Below are 19838 nucleotides of genomic sequence, written 5' to 3' on the forward strand. Positions count from 1 at the left end.
CATAGCTAAACTGGAAATTGAGCAGCAAAACTGTTCTAGAAGATCTCTCATGGTTTGTAAGTGGAAACCGTAAAAAACACTGAGTGACTAGAATCTGCCCCCCACTGCTGTTTTTTTTTTTGCTTTGGTGAGTTTGGGATGTTAATTTTAACTTCTTCTAAAATATCATAGTAATCGCCTTCAGTCCATTGAATGTTATCTTAAATCTTATCTATGTTGTGTCTCTGTAAGAAAACTTTGAGTGATGATTTTCCAGACTCTTTTGCTATCACCTCCTGTAAGAAAAAATAATATTTTACTTCTCTCTTATTCTCTGAAAAGGAGCACATCATATAAACTTGTAGAGAATAGAAGGATAAGAGTACATGCTTGTTGGTGAAACATATTGAAAATATTTTATTTTCTCAGGGGCCCTGACTGCTGCTCAAAACCTGCTTTTCCTTAGCTATCTTGTCTATTTAAAATTTCAAAGTAATTTGGCTTACCAAGAAGACTCTGGTACCTATTTAAGCCAAGAAGTTGACACCTGGGGAGTTCACTGGGGAGTCACATTGTTTAAAGTGGGTTATTTCTTAATGAGTGAGTGAGGATGAAAGTGTCTGTACCTTGTGTTCATGGTCTGGAGTTCACAGTGGTCCTAAGTCAACAAGATCAGTCGAGTGTAAAGAACACGTGATGAATCTCCTATTACATCTCTTTCCTTCTCTTCTTTGCATTCTACTTAGGTCTCCATAAAAACAACCACAGTTTATTATCTCTGCCACTTTCTTAGGGGCTTTATGAGTTTGCTGGTTTCTTCCTAGAGAGCCCAAATCCTAGAGCCATTGCTATTCCTGCCCTCAGTTTGTTTTCTTTGGGGAGATTATGTATGGTTCCTCTTCTGTTCTCTTGCGTACCTTCTATTTTTATACTTTCTTGATACTTTAAGAAATTCACTTAGTATTAAAAATACTCTATTTTTGTTAACTTTTTTCGCTTTAATACAAAAAAAATAATCTAAAAATAACTTGCTGTTTTCTCATTTCAGTTATGAAAGCATACAATCTCAGTTTTTTTGCTTTATGTGTTTTTAAGCTATCGTTTTATTTCTTTTTTCAACCTAGGATGGTGATCGAGACATTTTTATTGATGGGGTCGTTGCTCGTAATAGAGCCTTAAATGGGGATCTGGTGGTCGTGAAACTGCTTCCCGAGGAGCAGTGGAAGGTGAGTTAAATTTTCCCTTTCTAATTTTAGATTTCTTAGGGTCCTTCACATTCCATGGTGCACCAATAAGGCTTCATAAACTGGAGGAGTCACAGACCCCTCAGCCGCTGTGGTAAGATGGGGTGTAATCTTGGAAGCATGCTGCTGAATGCTTGGGACTTACAGGCATCTGCTGGGCACATTCTAATCATCTGAGTTGTTCTCCTTGCTTCCTCTCTAGTGATCCATCTTCCCTGTCACATGCTTTGCATTGGTTTTTGGTATTCTTTTGAATAAATACTGAGGGCCCATTCAAACTTGCTATGTATTATTTTCCTATATCCTATGCAGGAAGAACTAGAAAGACAAAGCCATGGAGACAGTGGCAGTCCTCATGCATTTCTGCTGCCTCCAGTGGAAAACCCAGGCAATACATATGGAGTTCTATTGGCCCAGTTTGGTGATTGGGTGCCTTGGCAGATACAAAGTCTGCCTGTGTTTTTATAAATCAGGGATTCAGTGGCAGAAGAAAATGTTTTTAAGTGAGAATATTTTGGGTTTCAGTCTCCATCTATGTCTGTCAATTGAAAAGGAAGATGTGGTTTTAGTTTTGACTGTTGTTTTAAATAAAAGTAAGGATCAGACTTTGGAGTGATTTGTGGTGACACTATCTTTGAATCGTTGTGTAGAATTGGAGACTTGTATATCTAATTCTGAATTTGTCTTCATATCATTTGTTTTATTTGGCTAAATTCATTGGTACTCAAGAATTTGGTGTCTTCTTCAATAAAAGTTGCTGTAATGTAGTGAATAAAAGTATGGGCTTTCAGACTAGGCTACTTAGATTTGAATCTTATCTCTGCCATTCATCTCTATAACCTTGAGAGAATTGTACAACCTTTCTGCTTCAAATGTCTCATCTGTAAAATTGGAATAATCATGGTATGTACTTTATGGGTTTGTCATGAGAATTAAATGAGAATGCATGTAAAAATTTTAGAATAGTGCCTAAACAATCTTAGACTAGCAGGAGCTTAAGAAATGTTCTTACTGCATGTTCTTCACATGTACCCCAAAACCTAAAATGCAATAAAAGAGAAAAAAAAAAGAAATGTTCTTATTAGCTTTTCCAGAAAAGATGTGATGTGAGGAGTACCATTTTATCTTAGAGCTTTGTTGAGGCATAAATTCTTTTTAATCTGATACAGCTGAAGTAATTAAGTTATAGCTATGTGCCAGGTATTCATATGGTGTAGTTCTTTTTTTTTTTTTTAATTTGTTTATATGGTGTAGTTCTTCCCCTCATGGAGCCTATAGTTTAATGGGGAGTGCAGACAGGAAAAGACAGATACTGATCATACTTATACAAATTTAAGTATAATTTGAATTGGTGCTGTGAAGTGCAGGATTTCTTTTTTCTTTATCTCTTCCTTTTCTTTTTCTTTTTTTTTAAATAATATTTTAAGTTCTGGAATACATGTGCGGAACAAGAAGGTTTGTAACATAGGTGGTTTACCATACCCATCAACCTTTCATCTACATTAGGTATTTCTTCTAATGCTATCCCTCCCCAGTGGGTGATGTTCCCCTCCCTGTGCCCATATGTTCTCATTGTTCAACTCCCACTTATGAGTGAGAACATGTGGTGGTTAGTTTTCTGGTCCTGTGTTAGTTTGCTGAGAATGATGGTTTCCAGCTTCATCCATGTCCCTGAAAAGGACATGAACTCATCCTTTTTTTTTAATGGTTGCATAATATTCCGGTATATATGTGCCACATTTTCTTTATCCAGTCTATCGCTGATGGGCATTTGAGTTAGTTCCAAATCTCTGCTATTGTAATAGTGCCACAATAAACATACATGTGCATATGTCATTATAATAGAATGATTTATAATCATTTGGGTATACACCCAGTAATGGGATTGCTGGGTCACATGTTATTTCTAGTTCTAGATCCTTGAGGAATCACTACACTGTCATCCACAGTGGGTGAACTAATTTACAGTCCCATCAACAGTGTAAAAATGTTTCTATTTCTCCATATCCTCTCCAGCATCTGTTGTTTCCTGACTTTTTAATGATCGATATTCTAACTGGTATGAGTTGGTATCTCATTGTGGTTTTGATTTGCATTTCTCTAATGACCAGTGATGATGAGCTTTTTTTCATGTTTGCTGGCCACATAAACGTCTTCTTTTGAAAAGTGTCTGATCATACCCCTTTGCTGGGTTGTTATTTTCTTGTAAATTTGTCTAAGTTCCTTGTAGATTCTGGATATTAGCCCTTTGTCAGATGGATAGCTTGCAAAAATTTTCTTCCATTCTGTAGGTTGCCTGTTGACTCTGATGGTATTTTCTTTTGCTGTGCAGAAGTTCTTTAGTTTAATTGTCAATTTGGCTTTTGTTGCAATTGTTTTGGTTATTTTAGTCATGGAGTCTTTGCCCATGCTTATGTCCTGAATGGTATTGCCTAGGTTTTCTTCTAGGGGTTTTATGGTTTTAGGTCTTACGTTTAAATCTTTAATCCATCTTGAGTTAATTTTTGTATAAGGTATAAGGAAGGGATCCAGTTTCAGTTTTCTGCATATGGCGAGCCAGTTTTCCCAACACCATTTATTAAATAGAGAAGCCTTTCCCCACTGCTTGTTTTTGTCAGGTTTGTAAAGATTAGATGGTTGTAGATATGTGGTGTATTTCTGAGCCCTCTGTTCTGTTCCATTAGTCTATATATCTGTTTTGGTAACAGTACCCTGCTGTTTTTGTTACTGTAGACTTTTAGTATAGTTTTAAGTTTCGTATAGTTTCAGGTAGCATGCCTCTAGCTTTGTTCTTTTGTTTAGGATTGTCTTGGCTATATGGGCTCTTTTTTTGTTCCATATGAAATTTAAAGTCATTTTTTCTAATTCTGGGAAGAAAGTCAATGGTAGCTTGATGGGGATAGCATTAAATCTGTAAATTACTTTGGGCAGTATGGTTATTTTCATGATATTGATTCTTCCTATCCCTGATCTTGGAATGTTTTTCCATTTGTTTATGTCCTCTCTTATTTCCTTGAGCAGTGGTTTGTAGTTCTCCTTGAAGAGGTCCTTCACATCCCCTGTAAGTTGTATTCCTAGGTATTTTATTCTCTTTATAGTAATTGTGAATGGGAGTTTGTTCATGATTTGGCTCTCTGTCTATTATTGGTGTATAGGAATGCTTGTGATTTTTGCACATTGATTTTGTATCTTGAGACTTTGTGAAGTTCCTTATCAGCTTAACGAGTTTTTGGGCTGAGACAATGGAGTTTTCTAAATATACAATCATGTCATCTGCAAACAGAGATAATTTGACTTCCTCTTTTATTATTGGAATACCTGTTATTTCTTTCTCTTGCCTGATTGCCCCGGCCAGAACTTACAATACTGCGTTGAATAGGAATGATGAGAGAGGGCATCTTTGTCTTGTGCTGATTTTCCAGGGGAATACTTCCAGCTTTTGCCCATTCAGTATGATATTGGCTGTTGGTTTGTCAAAAAATAGCTCTTATTTTGAGGTATGTTCCATCAACACCTAGTTTATTGAGTGTTTTTAGCATGAAGAGGTGTTGACTTTTATTGAAGGCCTTTTCTGCATCTATTAAGATAATTATGTGGTTTTTGTCATTGGTTCTGTTTATGTGATGGATTATGTTTATTGATTTGTGTATGTTGAACCAGCCTGGCATCCCAGGGATGAAGGTGACTTGATTGTGGTGGATAAGCTTTTTGATGTGCTGCCAGATTCGGTTGGCCAGTATTTTATTGAGGAGTTTCGCATCAGTGTTCATCAGGGATATTGGCCTGAAATTTTCTTTTTTTGTTGTGTCTCTGCCAGGTTTTGGTATCGGGATGATGCTTGCCTCATAAAATGAGTTAGGGAGGAGTCCCTTTTTTTTTTTATTGTTTGGAATAGTTTCAGAAGGAATGGTACCAGCTCCTCTTTGTACCTCTGGTAGAATTTGGCTGTGAATCTGTCTGGTCCCGGGTTTTTTTGGTTGATAGGCTATTAATTACTGCCTTAATTTCAGAACTTGTTATTGGTCTATTTAGGAATTTGACTTCTTCCTGGTCTAGTCTTGGCAGGGTGTATGTGTCCAGAAATTTATCTATTTCTTCTAGATTTTCTAGTTTGTTTGCATAGAGATGTTTATAGTATTATCTGATAATAATTTGTATTTCTGTGGAATCAATGGTGATCTCCCCTTTATCATTTTTTTTATTGTGTCTATTTGATTCTTCTTGCTTTTCTTCCTTATTAGTCTGGCTAGTGGTCTATCTATTTTGTTAATCTTTTCAAAAAACCAGCTCCTTGATTCATTGATTTTTCTGAAGAGTTTTTCGTGTATGTCTCCTTCCGTTCTGCCCTGATCTTTGTTATTTCTTGTCTTCTGATAGCATTTGAATTTGTTTGCTCTTGCTTCTCTAGTTCTTTTAATTGTGATGTTAGGCTGTTGATTTTGGATCTTTCTTGCTTTCTCCTGTGGGCATTTAGTGCTGTAAGTTTACCTCAAACACTGCTTTAGCTGTGTCTCAGAGATTCTGGTATGTGATGTCTTTGTTCTCATTGGTTTCAAAGAACTTATTTATTTCTGCCTTAATTTTGTTATTTACCCAGTAGTCATTCAGGAGCAGGTTGTTCAGTTTCCACGTAGTTGTGTGGTTTTGAGTGAGTTTCTTAATCCTAAGTTCTAATTTGGTTGCACTGTGGTCTGAGAGACTGTTACGATTTTTCATCTTTTGCATTTGCTGAGGAGTGTTTTACTTCCAATTATATGGTCAGTTTTGCAGTAAGTGCTGTGTGGAGCTGAGAAAATGTATATCCTGTTGATTTGGGGTGGAGAGTTCAGTAGATGTCTATTAGGTCCTCTTGGTCCAGAGCTGAATTAAGTCCTGAATATCTTTGTTAAATTTCTGCCTCATCGATCTGTCGAATATTGACAGTGGGGTGTTAAAATCTCCCACTATTATTGTGTAGGAGTCTAAGTTTCTTTGTAGGTCTCTAAGAACTTGCTTTATGAATCTGGGTGCTCCTGTATTGGGTGCATATATATTTGGGATAGTTAGCTCTTCTCATTGCATTGATCCCTTTACCATTATGTAATGTCCTTTGTCTTTTTTGATCTTTGTTGGTTTAAAGTCTGTTTTATCAGACTTTAAAAAAAAACCCTGCCTTTTTTTTTTTCTTTCCATTCGCTTGGTAAATATTCCTCCATCCCTTTATTTTGAGGCTGTGAGTGTCTTTGCATGTGAGATGGGTATCCTGAATATAGCACACTGTTGATTCATGACTCTTTATCCAATTTGCCAGTCTGTGCCTTTTACTTGGGGCATTTAGCCTGCTAACATTTAAGGTTAATATTTTATGTGTGAATTTGATCCTGTTGTCATGATGCTAGCTGGTTATTTTGCCCATTCGTTGATGCAGTTTCTTCATAGTGTCAATGGTCTTTATATTTTGGTTTGTTTTTGCAGTGGCTGGGACCAGTTTTTCCTTTTCATATTTAGTGCTTCGTTTAGAAGCTCTTGTAAGGCAGGCCTGGTGGTGACAAAATCCCTCAGCATTTGCTTCTCTGTAAAGGATTTTATTTCTTCTTCACTTATGAAGCTTAGTTTGGCTGGATATGAAATTCTGGGTTGAAAATTCGTTTCTTTAAAAACATTGAATATTGGCCCCCCACTCTCTTCTGGCTTGTAGGGTTTCTGCGGAGAGATCTGCTGTGAGTCTGACGGGCTTCCCTTTGTGGGTAACCCAGCCTTTCTCTCTGGCTGTCCTTAGCATTTTTTGCTTCATTTCAACCTTGGGGAATCTGATGATTATGTGTCTTGGGGTTGTTCTTGAGGAGTATCTTTGTGGTGTTCTCTGTATTTCTTGAATCTGAATGCTGGCTTTTCTTGTTAGGTTGGGGAAGTTCTCCTGGATAATTTCCTGAAGCATGTTTTCCAACTTGGTTCCATTCTCCTTGTCACTTTAAGTTACACCAATCAAATGTAGATTTCATCTCTTCACATAGTCTCATTTTTCTTAGAGGCTTTGTTCATTCCTTTTCATTTGTTTTTCTCTAATCTTGTCGTATGCTTTATTTCATTAAGTTGATCTTCAATCTCTGATATCCTTTCTTCTCCTCTATTGATTTGGCTATTGATACTTGTGCATGCTTCACAAAGTTCTTGTGCTATGTTTTTCAGCTCTATCATTTATGTTCTTTTCTAAACTGATTATTCTAGTTAGCAATTCCTCTAACCTTTTATCAAGGTTGTTAGCTTCCTTGCGTTGGGTTAGAAAATGCTCCTTTAGCTTGGAGGAGTTTGTTATTACCCACCTTCTGAAGCCTACTTCTGTCAATTCATCAAACTCATTCTCTGTCCAGTTTTGTTCCCTTGCTGGTGAGGAGTTGTGATCCTTTGGAGGAGAAGAGGCATTCTGGTTTTTTGGAATTTTCAGTCTTTTTGTACTGGCTTTTCCTTATCTTCATGGATTTATTTACCTTTGGTCTTTGCTGTTGGTGACCTTTGATTGGAGTTTTTGCCTGGTGGTCTTTGTTTTTTGTTGACGTTGATGCTTTCTGTTTGTTAGTTTTCATTCTAACAGTCAGGCCCCTCTTCTGCAGGTCTGCTGGAGTTCGCTGCAGGTCCACTCCAGACCCTGTTGCCTGGGTATCACCAGCAGAGGCTGCAGAACAGCAAAGATTGCTGCCTGCTCCTTCCTCTGGAAGCTTCGTCCCAGAGGGGCCCCCACCAGATGCCAACCAGAACTCTCCTGTATGAGGTGTCTGTCGAACCCTGCTGGGAGGTGTCTCCCTGTTAGAAGGCACAGGGGTCAGGTGTAGCACCGGAGCGAGTGGTAATTCAACATCAAGACAAAAGTATGCCAATTGCAGGGTCTTTATTGCCGGCGGCCATGGAGGACTTAAGTCTCTCCCACCCGTGGCCCCAAGCTCAGGGGGAGCAAGGCATTTAAACTGCAAAACCACATCCTTATTCAGGGGGCCCAGGGGTATGCAAGGCAAGCTGTCTGTACAGAAGCTAAAGTTAGCGGTTTGCTGCAAGAGGAGACGGGTAGCAGTGGAAATTTTTACCCTTAGCACCTCTGAGAACTGAAGTACAATAACAGTTACGAGAATTACACCTCTGCCCAGGGCCCAGGTGGCTTCTCTATAAGATGGCAGTGCTTAAGCTTCTGTTTTTGCCCCTATCTCACAGGGTCCCACTTGAGTAGGGAGTCTATCCCTTAGCAGAGCTTGAGCGCTGTGCTGGGAGCCAGCAGGCAGGAATGTTTAAGTCTGCTGAAGCTGTGCCCACAGCCACCCCTTCCCCCAGGTGGTCTGTCTCAGGGAAGTGGAGGTTTTATCTATAAGCCCCTGAGTGGGACTGCAGCAGCCTTTCTTTCAGAGATGCCCTGCCTAGAGAGGAGGAATCTAGAGAGGCAGTCTGTCTATAGTGGCTTTGCCCAGTTCGAACTTCCTGGAAACTTTGTTTACACTGTGAGGGGAAAACGGCCTACTCAAGCCTCGGTAATGGTGGATGCCCCACCCCCACCAAGCTCAAGCATCCCAGGTTGACTTCAGACTACTGTGGTGGCAGTGACAGTTTCAAGCCAGTGGATCTGAGCTTGCTGGGCTCTGTGGGGGTGGGATCCGCTGAGCTAGACTTGACTCCCTAGTTTCAGCCTCCTTTCCAGAGGAGTGAACAGTTTTGTCTCACTGGGGTATGCAAAGTAACTCCTGCAGCTAGCTTGGTGTCTGCCAAATAGCTGTCCAGTTTTGTGCCTGAAACCCAGGGCCCTGGTGGCTTAGGCACCCAAGGGAATCTCCTGGTCTACCGCATGCGAAGACCATAGGAAAAGCATAGTATCTGGGCTGGAATGCACCGTTCCTCACTGTACAGTCCCTCATGGCGTCCTTTGGCTAGGGGAGAAAGTTCCCTGACCCCTTGTGCTTCCTGGGTGAGGCAGTGCCCCCCTGCCCCGCTTCGGCTTGCCCTCTGTGGGCTGCACCCACTGTCTAACCAGTCTTAATGTGGTGAGCTGGATGCCTCAGTTGGAGTACAGAAATCACCCGCATTCTGCATTGGCCTTGCTGGGAGCTGCAGACCAGAGCTGTTGCTATTCAGCCATCTTGCCTGGGAATCTTCTTTTTTGTTTTTTAATTACAGTGAACTTTCCTACATCAGATCCGCTTCCCAGCTCCATTCCTAGTTGCTGCCAGTTGGGGATATAGTGTCCTAGGATTCCTTGAAAGCATAGCCAAGGGCTGGCTCCAGGTTCTAGGAATGCAGCTTGATTTAGGTCACTTCCTGTTTTCTTGAATCTAGCATAGTATTGACCAGGTCCAAGAAGACAAGAGAAGTGTATTAGGGCCAGGTCAAACTGAAGGAAGCATTCCTAGAGGTCATTTGAAGGAGTAAAGAGGCAGCATTATAGTGAAGAGGAACCAAAGAAAGAACAGAAAGTTGGTGGCATCCTTTGACCTAAGACATGAGAATGGTAGAATAGGGAGAAGCAGAAGAGTGGTTAGCAAGTGGGTAGGTCTAGAGCAGACCAGACCAGAAATAGATGCTGACTGGTTGAACAGTATGCATGGAAAGTATACAGTAGAGCAGTGGAGTTCTACAGAAGTGGATGAGGTTGCTTAAAAGAACAAGGCCAAATTACCTGGTATCCTTTCTGCCCTTGGACCTAGGCAAGAGATGGCAAAAATAAACAAACATGAATAAGTAAATCTGTTGCCTTGTTTTCCTTGTTTTTCACCCCCGTTATGTAAAAAGACAGTCAGCACAGCCTTTCCTGTGCTGTTAGAAGTGCTCTTGCTTCAGGCAAGAAGTCTAAGAAGATGGGATAGGTTGCTGATCAAAGCTTGGGGTAGGTTGAGGGTTAAAGTTTTTTTTTTGTTGTCCGGAAGGACAGGTTTGGGACTTGAGCATTCTTGTTTCTGCCTTGGTGCCTTTGTTTCTTGGACAAAAATCTGTACCCCTTTTAAAACTCAATGCAATGAAGTTGTGTTTTTCCCTAGAGGCCTAATTTTATGAATTTCTAGGTCATAAAATTAGCTTAGTGCTACCTATTTTCACAAACTCTTATCTGTTTAACTGGCTCCTACAGAGGGGCTGCTGGCTGCCTCTGAAGCTTTCAGAAGATTTGAAATGTAGAGGGTAGCCCCAGGTTCCTTATTATTTTGTTTCTGTGGAGCTCCTAAGAGTCTTCACAGTGGTTGCCTGACAATTGCCTTTTGTATTAAAGTCAGCCCTATTAGGTATGTCTCTCAGGCCTCATTAGTTCGAATATTTCACAGCTTCTCATTCAGAAGTGGGGGAGTTCTGTTGGCCTTAATCCACCTGTGATAGTTGTTGGTGGCAGGGTCAAAGTAGAGAGAAGAGACTATTTGGACTGTCATCAAGAATCTGTGACGTCTAGGATATAAACATCTCCATGCATACTGGCCGATTGTCTCACAGGTTTGTTAGTACAAAGGCATGTTGTTATCAAAGGAATCTGTAGTCGCTGGCGTGAGCAAATGTGGATTAATTGGATTATTCATCTTTGCTTCTTTCTGCTTGCTGTGCTCACCCCTCTTGGGTATGTAAACTACAGGGCTTTTGGGGTTTTAGAAAAAACAACAGTTCTTTTCGTTATAGTAGTAAATAGTCAATTTATTTCACAGCATGATTTTTGGCAAAACAGATAGCTGTATGAGTATCAAGCTGTGAAGCAATAATGAAAACGAATTTGCTCTTATATAACTCTTTAAAATTCAGATTTTTCCACATTTTTAGTATTCCCCTATACTTCTTATTATAGACATCTAATGAGGGATAGTTGAGGGCAAATGATGGTTTCTTCCTTTGTCAATTGGGAAATTAAGGGACTATGAGAGTAAGTGACTGGTTTGAGGACTGAGAGTTTTTGGCAGAACCAGGGAGAGAATCCAGATCTCTTGACTTTCAGCTTAATGTTCTTTTCCTCAGATTTTCAAAGGAAGCATTGATCCTGACAATTCTGCCTGGAGCAGTACAAGGTACCCAGTGGCTTCTCATCTTCCATTCATCCTGCCCTGTGCTAGATCGTGGAGATACAAACTAGAATAGGTCACAGGCTTTGCCCTTAAGGAGTTCATGGGCTGATTGGGAAGGGGATAGAAACAATTATGGTAGGGTTTGCAGGATGGAAACAGAAATACCACATTGTTATGGGAGAAATAAACTGAGAGAATTGGGGGAAGAATTTCATAGAGGTTACATTAGAGCTAAGGTTTAAAGGATGGGAATAGAGAGAGAGGATTTGTTTTATTTCAAGAAGAGAATGATTTGGCAAGAGAGAATTGTGAAAAAATTTCAGGTTTCAGGGAGGCGTGATATGGATCAAGGCTTTCTCTTCCTGCTACACTGTTGGCTGAGTACAGCAGCCCCTTTACTCTCCCAGACACTGGAAGAAGCAGGGGACTCCTAACTCTTCTCAGGACCCTAAGGGAGACCAAAAAGAGGACCATGGCATCCTTTTCTAGAGACTCTTGGAACATTGCTATCTGCTTGGTGTACTCTTGTTTGCCATTTACTTGATCTTCGCCCTGCTAGAATATAAATCATTTTCTTTCCTTTTTTTTTTTTCATCAAGTTCACTTCCCGTAACCATAGCCCATACTCGTTTTTCATCTTTTGGTTAACCAAAAGTGAGTTTATTCTATTATTTTCCTTCTCTTGAGACCCCAATACAGCAAATTACAAATATGCACATATAAACCCTGTGGGTGCTAACAATGACTGTTAACTTATTGGTGTTTACTGTGTACCAGGTACTGTATTTAGTGCCTTGTACTATTCTTTTGTATACTGTTGTCTCTAACCCAGTTTTGTGAATGAGAAAACTGAGGCTTAGCTTAAGCATCTCATTTAGAGTATATATAACTAAGGAGTAACAGAGTGGGATTCAGATTTACATCTCTTGGCTTCATGATCACATTGTTATTTGTTATTCCAGAGGTATCAGGGAAGAGTTATTTGATCTGTAGACAGATATTGTCAGGTGTCATAAAAATTAGCATACATTTAGAAAATAACAATATTTGCTTTAGTGTTAGTTAATAGGTAATATATTAAGTTGCCATCACAGAGAAAGAAGATGACTCTATCAATTGACGTAACAGAAAGCCTAGTGTTAGTCTCAGAAAATAAACAGTTCAGAAAATACTAATTAGAATTCTAGTGGTTGTGTGTTAGACTGGAGAGGTATGATAGCACATTATGGAGACAGATGTCAGGAATGAGGGAAAATCTTAACAGATAACTGTCCTGACAGTGGAACTGACCCAGCAATAAAAGTCAAATCAGAGTTGCAGCTTGCTCGTCAAGGCAAAGAGTCAAAGGGGTTACAGACCCAGATGCCATTCCCGACTCATTGGCAGCAGATCCCGAATTTATAGTGGCACAGGTATTCAAAAGGCAGGTAGGTGGTTGCCATATAGGAGGAAGTGTGTTTTACTGGAGCTTTGGTACAGGGTGCTAAGTTCAGAAATGTGGAACTATCTTGTTATAAGCAGAGTGGTGGAAGCAGCCACTGGGCTAGGAGTCAAGGGGAGCAAGAACCTAAGCAGAGGACCAGCCTTGAGAGCCAGAATTCTGGGACTTTTTGGGTTGTACCAACGGAGTCTTGGGAGCCCAGAATTCAGCTCTGGTATCTTGGATTTGGGAGGGGGGGTTACAAACCAAACCCTTCCATAGGAAGAGACAAAACTGTTACAGTGTTGCCCACAATATTGCCTTGTTTGATTGGGGCCCAGAGATGAGCTGCTTGGTTGATGCAGCCATAGTGATTGGCTCAGAGAAAATAAGAGTAAAAGAAGCGGACAAGAGCATATTAAAATTAGACCCAATCAGGCAAAACAATGTGGTACAGAACCTAATTAGCAAAAGAGATGGATTTCAAGTGAAACTTTTACTCATTGGAACTTCCTTAAAAATACAGTAAGACAGGCCGGAATCTACTTGATACATTGATACCTACTGGAAACCTGTAATGCGAGGGACTCATTTATTTCTCCCACATGTATTTGTGCAGCACCTGCAGTGTACTGAGAGGATAAAGTGGGAATAAATCAGTCAAGTACTTTGTTAGCAAGTCTAAATTTCGCTCAAGACAGGATTGTTTTACTTAACTTACAACATAGCAAAGTCTATAAATGATTTAAGGAGGTTGGAGAAGCAGTTACAGTTGTTCTATATTTTCTAACATGTCTACTGTACAGTTACTAAGACAACTTATTTTTTCTGCAGAGAAAATTCCTCACAAGTTTCCTTATTCCCTTCAGCAAGGGAATAGTAGATGTCTAAGTGAGTGTTTCTGAAGAGATTGGCACAGAAAGAAGTAAGTTGGAAGGATAAAGAAAGTGCTGATAGGAGTGACTACTCTTGTTCTAAATTAAACAAACCCAGCAATCAAAGTGTACCTTTAATCCCTAGTTTTCAATGATTGTTTCAAACCTTCTTATGGTCACATGAAATTGGTCTAGTACAATAAATCGTTTCCTTTGACAACTAACTTTTCCTTCAAGTGATTGTTTTAAAGTTTTGTATTCCAAGTTCTTCTTTAAATATGCACCCATCATACTAGATTATATTTAATCCAATCTCTTATATAACCACTATCATTTTGGATTGTTCTCAGTTCCAGTGGAATTAGAATTTCTTAGAACTGTTTGGTTTCTTGGCCTGCATGGCAGGCCTAAAAAAGACTTGGAAGGTATTTAATGATGGGAGGGCAAGATCTTTGGAGCCTCCATCAAGAGTAGTATGGTAGGTAAGGTATATCCACTAACATGATCAGATTTTCCCAAGATTGTTATATACACAGCCTATTTTTAACAGTCATTTTTTCTTCTTCATTGCTGCCAGCTCTGGATCAAATACTTCAGGTTCTTGCCTGCTTTAACATGCCTTCAGATCTCTGTAATTCAAGTTGAAATGTGTGAAATAAGGAATGTATTGTTTAAGGATAGAGTAGCTTATTTATGCTGGGAAACTCCTCATTAATATTTCAGGGTTATTTTCTAGGAAACTAATTTATTTCTCCTTAACCCCATGGAGATATTTTGGTGAAATCCACATTCATTGTAACGCATGAGTTAATGTAGATAAAATACGGCAGTGATGGCACATTCTAAGTGCTCAAGAAATGTCAGATATTACTACTGTTAGTCTTAGAAATGAGGACCAAGAACATGGTTTAGCTGCATGTTCTAATACATGATAACTCAAATTTACTTTTTCTAGCCCTTGAGTGTACCACATTATACAAAATATTCACTAAAATGTTGTTGTCTTAGTATATGTTTCTTTGAGTCATCAGTATTGCTGAACAACTGTGTGATGGGCAAGGCTATACTCTGGAATGGTGGTTTATTTCTTTTCTTTTTTTTTAATGTTTATTTTTTCAAAGAAAAATGGCAATAGCCAATTGAAAACCTACTTATTCTTCAACTCCAATTTTGTTTTCTTTAAATTTAGAAGTGACTTACTGATTTACTATTTTAAACAACCCCCCTCCTTTTCCCCTTTAAATGTTTACCATCTACTCGTGCTGAATCCTTCCAAGGAGATTGCTCCAGCGTTTATCTCCAGGTCCTCGCTTTGCTCCTTTTACCAAAATATGCAAAACACAATTCCATTGTGCATCTTAAGGGCTCCAATCGTCAAAAATAGGAAAAAAAAAAAAAATCTTTGGAATAGCCAATTAAGTTGAATAAAAAAATCCACACGAATGCAGTTTGGTTGGGGCAGGAATCCACTCCTATGTTCCTGGTAATCTGATCCCGCTCCATGAATCCTAGTAATTCATCCTCCCTATCCTATCCACATTATGATTTGAATCCAATGATCCAGCTCCAAGGATTGGGATCCAGTGAGCCCTCTCCAACCCAAACCTTTATATCCAGCAAAACCAAAAAAGGGGAGGCAAAACGTTAGATACTGTAATCAAAAAAGGTTTCTGGGGAATGATGAGTTATGTCAGTCATCAGTTTAACAGATGCACATCAATAACTATCAAATTCCCCAAAACAAGTTTCTGAATGGTGTTCAGATAAATTTTAGAAACTTAATCATCATAGAGACTGACTGGAAGAAGCATCTTATATTTACAGTTCAACTGATAATGCCAACACGTGTTACTGTACAGCGTATTACAGGTTTCGTGGTTGCAAGAAGTTATGTAATTTAAGTTTACTGGCATTGCTACCCACCTAAGTCTAAAACTAAATCTAATGCTCCCATTTGCAATTTAATTTGTAAATTAAAGTGTTTTAAACATATGAATCAATTGTGAATATTAAAGGGGAAGGTGAGACCTAAGTATTCCCAACTAGATTATCTACACCAATACATCGGAACTCTATTATTTTGCTTTCATTTTGTCTTAAAAAAATGAAATAGCAACGCTCTATCAGTCACATAGAGGACATGCAGATTTAGCAGTATTGATATTATACTCTATCTTGTTATCTTGTTAGATTTAAGGACACCCTCTACCCACATGTACACCAACAGCAGGTCACACATTAACAGTTGTAACTAAGCACTGTGACAAATTAGCCAGTTCTTCCCACATTAGTCCCTATTATAACAAAAATGGGGGGAAGGGAGCAAAATAAGTTGCTACAAAATGGGCAACATAATTTTGCCACAATTGCCAAGGTTTAAAGGGCGAAGCAATTGTAGCTAAAGATAACTGAATAAAACATTCAAGTGTTTTAAGGAAAATATATAATCATTTTTACCCCCTGCCTTTTAGTATAAGGTCAATACTGCCCATTTCATCTGTGATAATAGCACTTGGAGTCATACCATTGCCTCCATTATTGATCTGCTCCTCCTCAATCCTCCTTTTGACAATCCTAAAATGATTGAAATGTGCTCCACAATCCTTAATCCAAAGCATTCTTAATCCATCTCTTCAGATATGTCTACAGAAAGACACATGAAAAGCAAGATAAACATAAGAACTTCCCCAGGTAAGATAACCATAAACATCCCAAACATCCCCAACATCCCAGTTCACACAAATCAGGGCAAAATAGACATTTACACAATATCACAGTCTGAAGAGTATGGAGTTAACTAAATTTAAACAATCCTGTCTATGACATCACGTAAAATACAATTTATCAAAGACACGAGGGGAATGGAGATGTTAGGAGCAAAGGGATATTACAAGAATGCAATTCAACACTTTAGCCCATTCTGAACAAAACAGTTTGAATTAAAAAATGAAAAGATTGTACTGAATAAAGGAAAACTGTATACAACATGGGTTCTACAAAAAGTGTCACCAATCATCTTATGTATGGGAGCGAGATCTGCTATGATTGGGAGAATAGCATGGTGATCCTCTGCTTCTCTTTGGGGAGTAACTGCGACTCCTGCTGTTGCTTCTGCTATGGCTTCTGCTATGACTACGGCTTCGAGATCGAGATCTTCCATAACTTGGACTTCTGGGCCCATCAACTTTAACCCGGATGTAGGCAGTTTCTCCCTCATGGGATCTAAACTTAGTGTTATCCAGTTTTCGAACTGCATAGGTCATATCTTCTTTCCGTACAAACTCCACGACACCAGTGCCATCTTGGTAAACATCAGCATAACATACATCACCTGCTTCACGCATGTGATCCTTTAAATCTTGCCAACTTCCACTTGGAGGCAGTCCAGAGACAACCACCCTGTTTTCAGACCGCCTGGATGGAGGGGGGGCATAGCTACCTTGGGGAGCTCCGCCACCTCCACCCCCACTGCCTCCTTGGCCTGTTCCACGGCAGCTTCGCACCCTCAGATGATATCCATCTTAATCATAGCCGTCGCGACCATACACCGCGTCTTCCGCGTCCCGCGGGTCCTCGAACTCAACGAAGGCGAAGGACGGTCCCCCGCGGCGATTCTCGAGGTCGATGTTGAGTATACCACCATATTTGTAGAACATGTCCTCAATGTCCTTGGTTCGGATGTCTGGAGGTAAGTTACCCACGTAAATGCGGCAGTCGTTCCCTGCGGGGCCACGAATCACACCACCTCCCGACATGGCGGCGACGAAAAGCACGGACTCGAGAACAGGCCTTCCCACCAAGCCTAGCGCATGGCAGAGCAAGCCAGCAGCGGCACCACGTCTCCCGCGGCCCCTCCAGAATAGTGCCTTTATCAGCTCGGCGCACGGATATCGGTTTATTTCTTACTCATGCTCATTGCCCATCAAGATCATCTACGGGTTTTGCTTTGCATTATCTTTTACTCCAGAGCCCAGGATGGAGGGAACATAGACCATCAGAAGTGCTCCCTTTGTCTGTGGCAGAAGGAAACAGAGCCCAAGAGGGCCATATTTAAAATGCCCCTGACCAGAGGTGATGGAGTCACTTCTACTCATAGCTCATTCATTGGCAAGAATGAGTCACCTGACCCCACCCAACTACAAGAGGGCCAAGAAGTGCAGTCCTACCAAATGTCTGCAATTAGGGCTATAACAGGATGTATCTGGTAAACTGTGCTAATGACTCTCACACTGGATGAGTTAGATTCATTATGTGTTGCATTCCTGACTAGCCATCTGAAAAGCATATGCCACTGGTCATGGCAAAAGCTTCAATATTACTTACTACAGATATATCCCTACTATTTAAAATAAAATTCAGAAGGAACTTAAAAATGTTCTAGATGGTCTCTGTATAAGATCACCCTCAGTCATGTAATTCTTGCTTTAAAGTACAGGGTGTGGTAACAAGTAAATTTGTTGATTTTGGAATTAAGTTAATGGTGCAGTGGTACAGTTTTTGTAAGTGAAAGACAAGGAAGTTATATTTTAAGGAAATGTACTGACATTTACTTGGTCATATTTATAAATCATAAAGAGTTTATCATTAATAGTAGTATTGTGATATTGCTGCTTGCTACTGCTGTTGTTCAAATTCTCATTTTTTATTAAAATTTCAATGAACTTTTCTTAGCCCATGTCTTATGGAAGCTAGTAATGATTTAGGGCATATACATAATTGTCTTATGGATTTAGGCAGTGTTATGTACAAAGGCATTGGAGACTTGTGAAAAACATGGTAGATTTGGAGAACTACAGATACTAGTTTATTTTTTAGCTTAAAGGGCAAGATAGGGTTATAAAATGGCAAGAGATAAGGCCAGGTTGGTAGATGGAGAGGCAGGGGTGGTGGTGGTGTCACATCACAAAAGGTCTGTGTAAGAGAGTTCACTTGTTATGTAGTCACTGGGGAGTCACTGGATAATCTTGAGGAAGGTGACATAGTCACATTTGTATATTAAATATCATTCTGGTGGTAGGATGTGAAGGATTTAAAGGAAAGGGGCAAAATTGGTGGGCGACTGAAAAGAAAATTATGTATTGAGAATCCAGTGAGCGATGAATTCACAGTGCCTATGTGGAATACAAGGAGGAGATGAATTTAAGACTGTTTAATAAGCTAGAACGTGGTCATTGGATATAGGAAGAAGCTAGGGTGACTCCTATACTTTAGGCTAAGGTAATTACAGGGATGGTGGCACCCTTTACCAAGATAGAATTTGGGAAGGGAAGCAAGGACTGAGGTTAGGGTAGGATGATGAGCTTGTTTAGACATGTTGAGTTTGAGATGCCTGGAGACATATAGATATATAAAGCTAGAAGGCGTTTAGATATTAGGATTTAGAGTTCAGAAGTCAGATCTTGGCTAGAGGTAGAGATTTGGGTGACCTGAATCGCACTTGAATAAATGGACATTTTATAGAGAGATAAAAGAAGACCTCTGAGGATAGAGCCCAAGGAATATCAAAACTTGATCTGTATGCAGAAGAGGATCCAGGAAAGGATGCTGAGAAGTGGTAGCCAGCAAGGAAGGAGGAACAGCAGCAGGGAATGATGTGCCAGAAACCAAGTTGATGAGCCTTGGAAGGAGGAGAAAGTGCCCTGTTGCTTATACACGCAAGTAAGACGCTCTCCTGAGAAGTTAGCTTTGACTAACATGGAGGCATCTGTGACATTGATGAGAACATTTTTAATGGGGGTAGAGAAGGCAGAAACCAAACCACAGTGAGTGAAGGAGTTCCTGGAGGAGACAGAGAAAGGATAGTGATTAAAAATAAGAGGCACAGAAATGATGGTTTTTGTTTTGATATGAGAGAAACTTGACTTAAATATGGTATCTTAAGTCAGATTTCCTAGAGGCAGGGCTTGAGATGGAGATTTTTCACTTAAGAAGTTTGTTAAAAATTTCTGATCTATAACAAATTAGTTAACATTTAATTAGGAAAATCACAGCACAGATCAAAAGTTAGAATTTGAGAACAGCACTGAGAATGAACTCGATATAAAGCTGGAAGAAGTTGGGAATGGCTGGTGAGACCGTGACCTGACAATGCAGCACACAGCTGAGGGTAGAAACATTTCAAAATCGACCCCAGAGGAGGCCAAATCAGAGTTTGGGAGCAAATGCACAGGGGACAATTGACCATGAGAAGGGATTTCCCTGTGGCGATTTTCGAGAGCATAGGAACCTTTCTAAAGCAGGAATTTTCTGAAGCAGGAGTTGGCAAGCTTTTTCTGCAAAGGGCCAGGTAGTAAGTGTTTTAAGCTCTGTAGGCCATATAGTTCTGTCACAA

General features: G+C 39.8%; 1 protein-coding gene and 1 pseudogene across 19 annotated transcripts in view; one reads left to right on the plus strand and one right to left on the minus strand.

Moving 5' to 3' along the window:
• The window catches only part of DIS3L2 (DIS3 like 3'-5' exoribonuclease 2), a 385922-nt gene that overhangs the window by 56598 nt on the left and 309486 nt on the right, over positions 1-19838 (plus strand). For all 18 annotated transcript variants that reach the window (XR_013519159.1, XR_004744905.3, XR_013519158.1 and 15 more), the window contains one exon: positions 1104-1205. Coding sequence is in view for 12 of the 18 variants with exons in the window: in XM_054258039.2 (XP_054114014.1) it covers positions 1104-1205 (102 nt within the window). In the remaining 6 variants the exon portion in view is untranslated. The remainder of the gene's footprint in view (positions 1-1103; positions 1206-19838) is intronic.
• LOC118154690 (serine/arginine-rich splicing factor 1 pseudogene) lies at positions 10565-17352 on the minus strand (annotated as a pseudogene). The gene is made up of 2 exons (XR_013519160.1): positions 14758-17352; positions 10565-14136 (listed from the first exon to the last, which is right to left on the minus strand). The product of XR_013519160.1 is annotated as a serine/arginine-rich splicing factor 1 pseudogene (transcript).

The sequence above is a fragment of the Callithrix jacchus genome, chromosome 6 (genome assembly GCF_049354715.1).
Source record: "Callithrix jacchus isolate 240 chromosome 6, calJac240_pri, whole genome shotgun sequence".
Taxonomy (NCBI): Eukaryota; Metazoa; Chordata; class Mammalia; order Primates; family Cebidae; genus Callithrix; species Callithrix jacchus.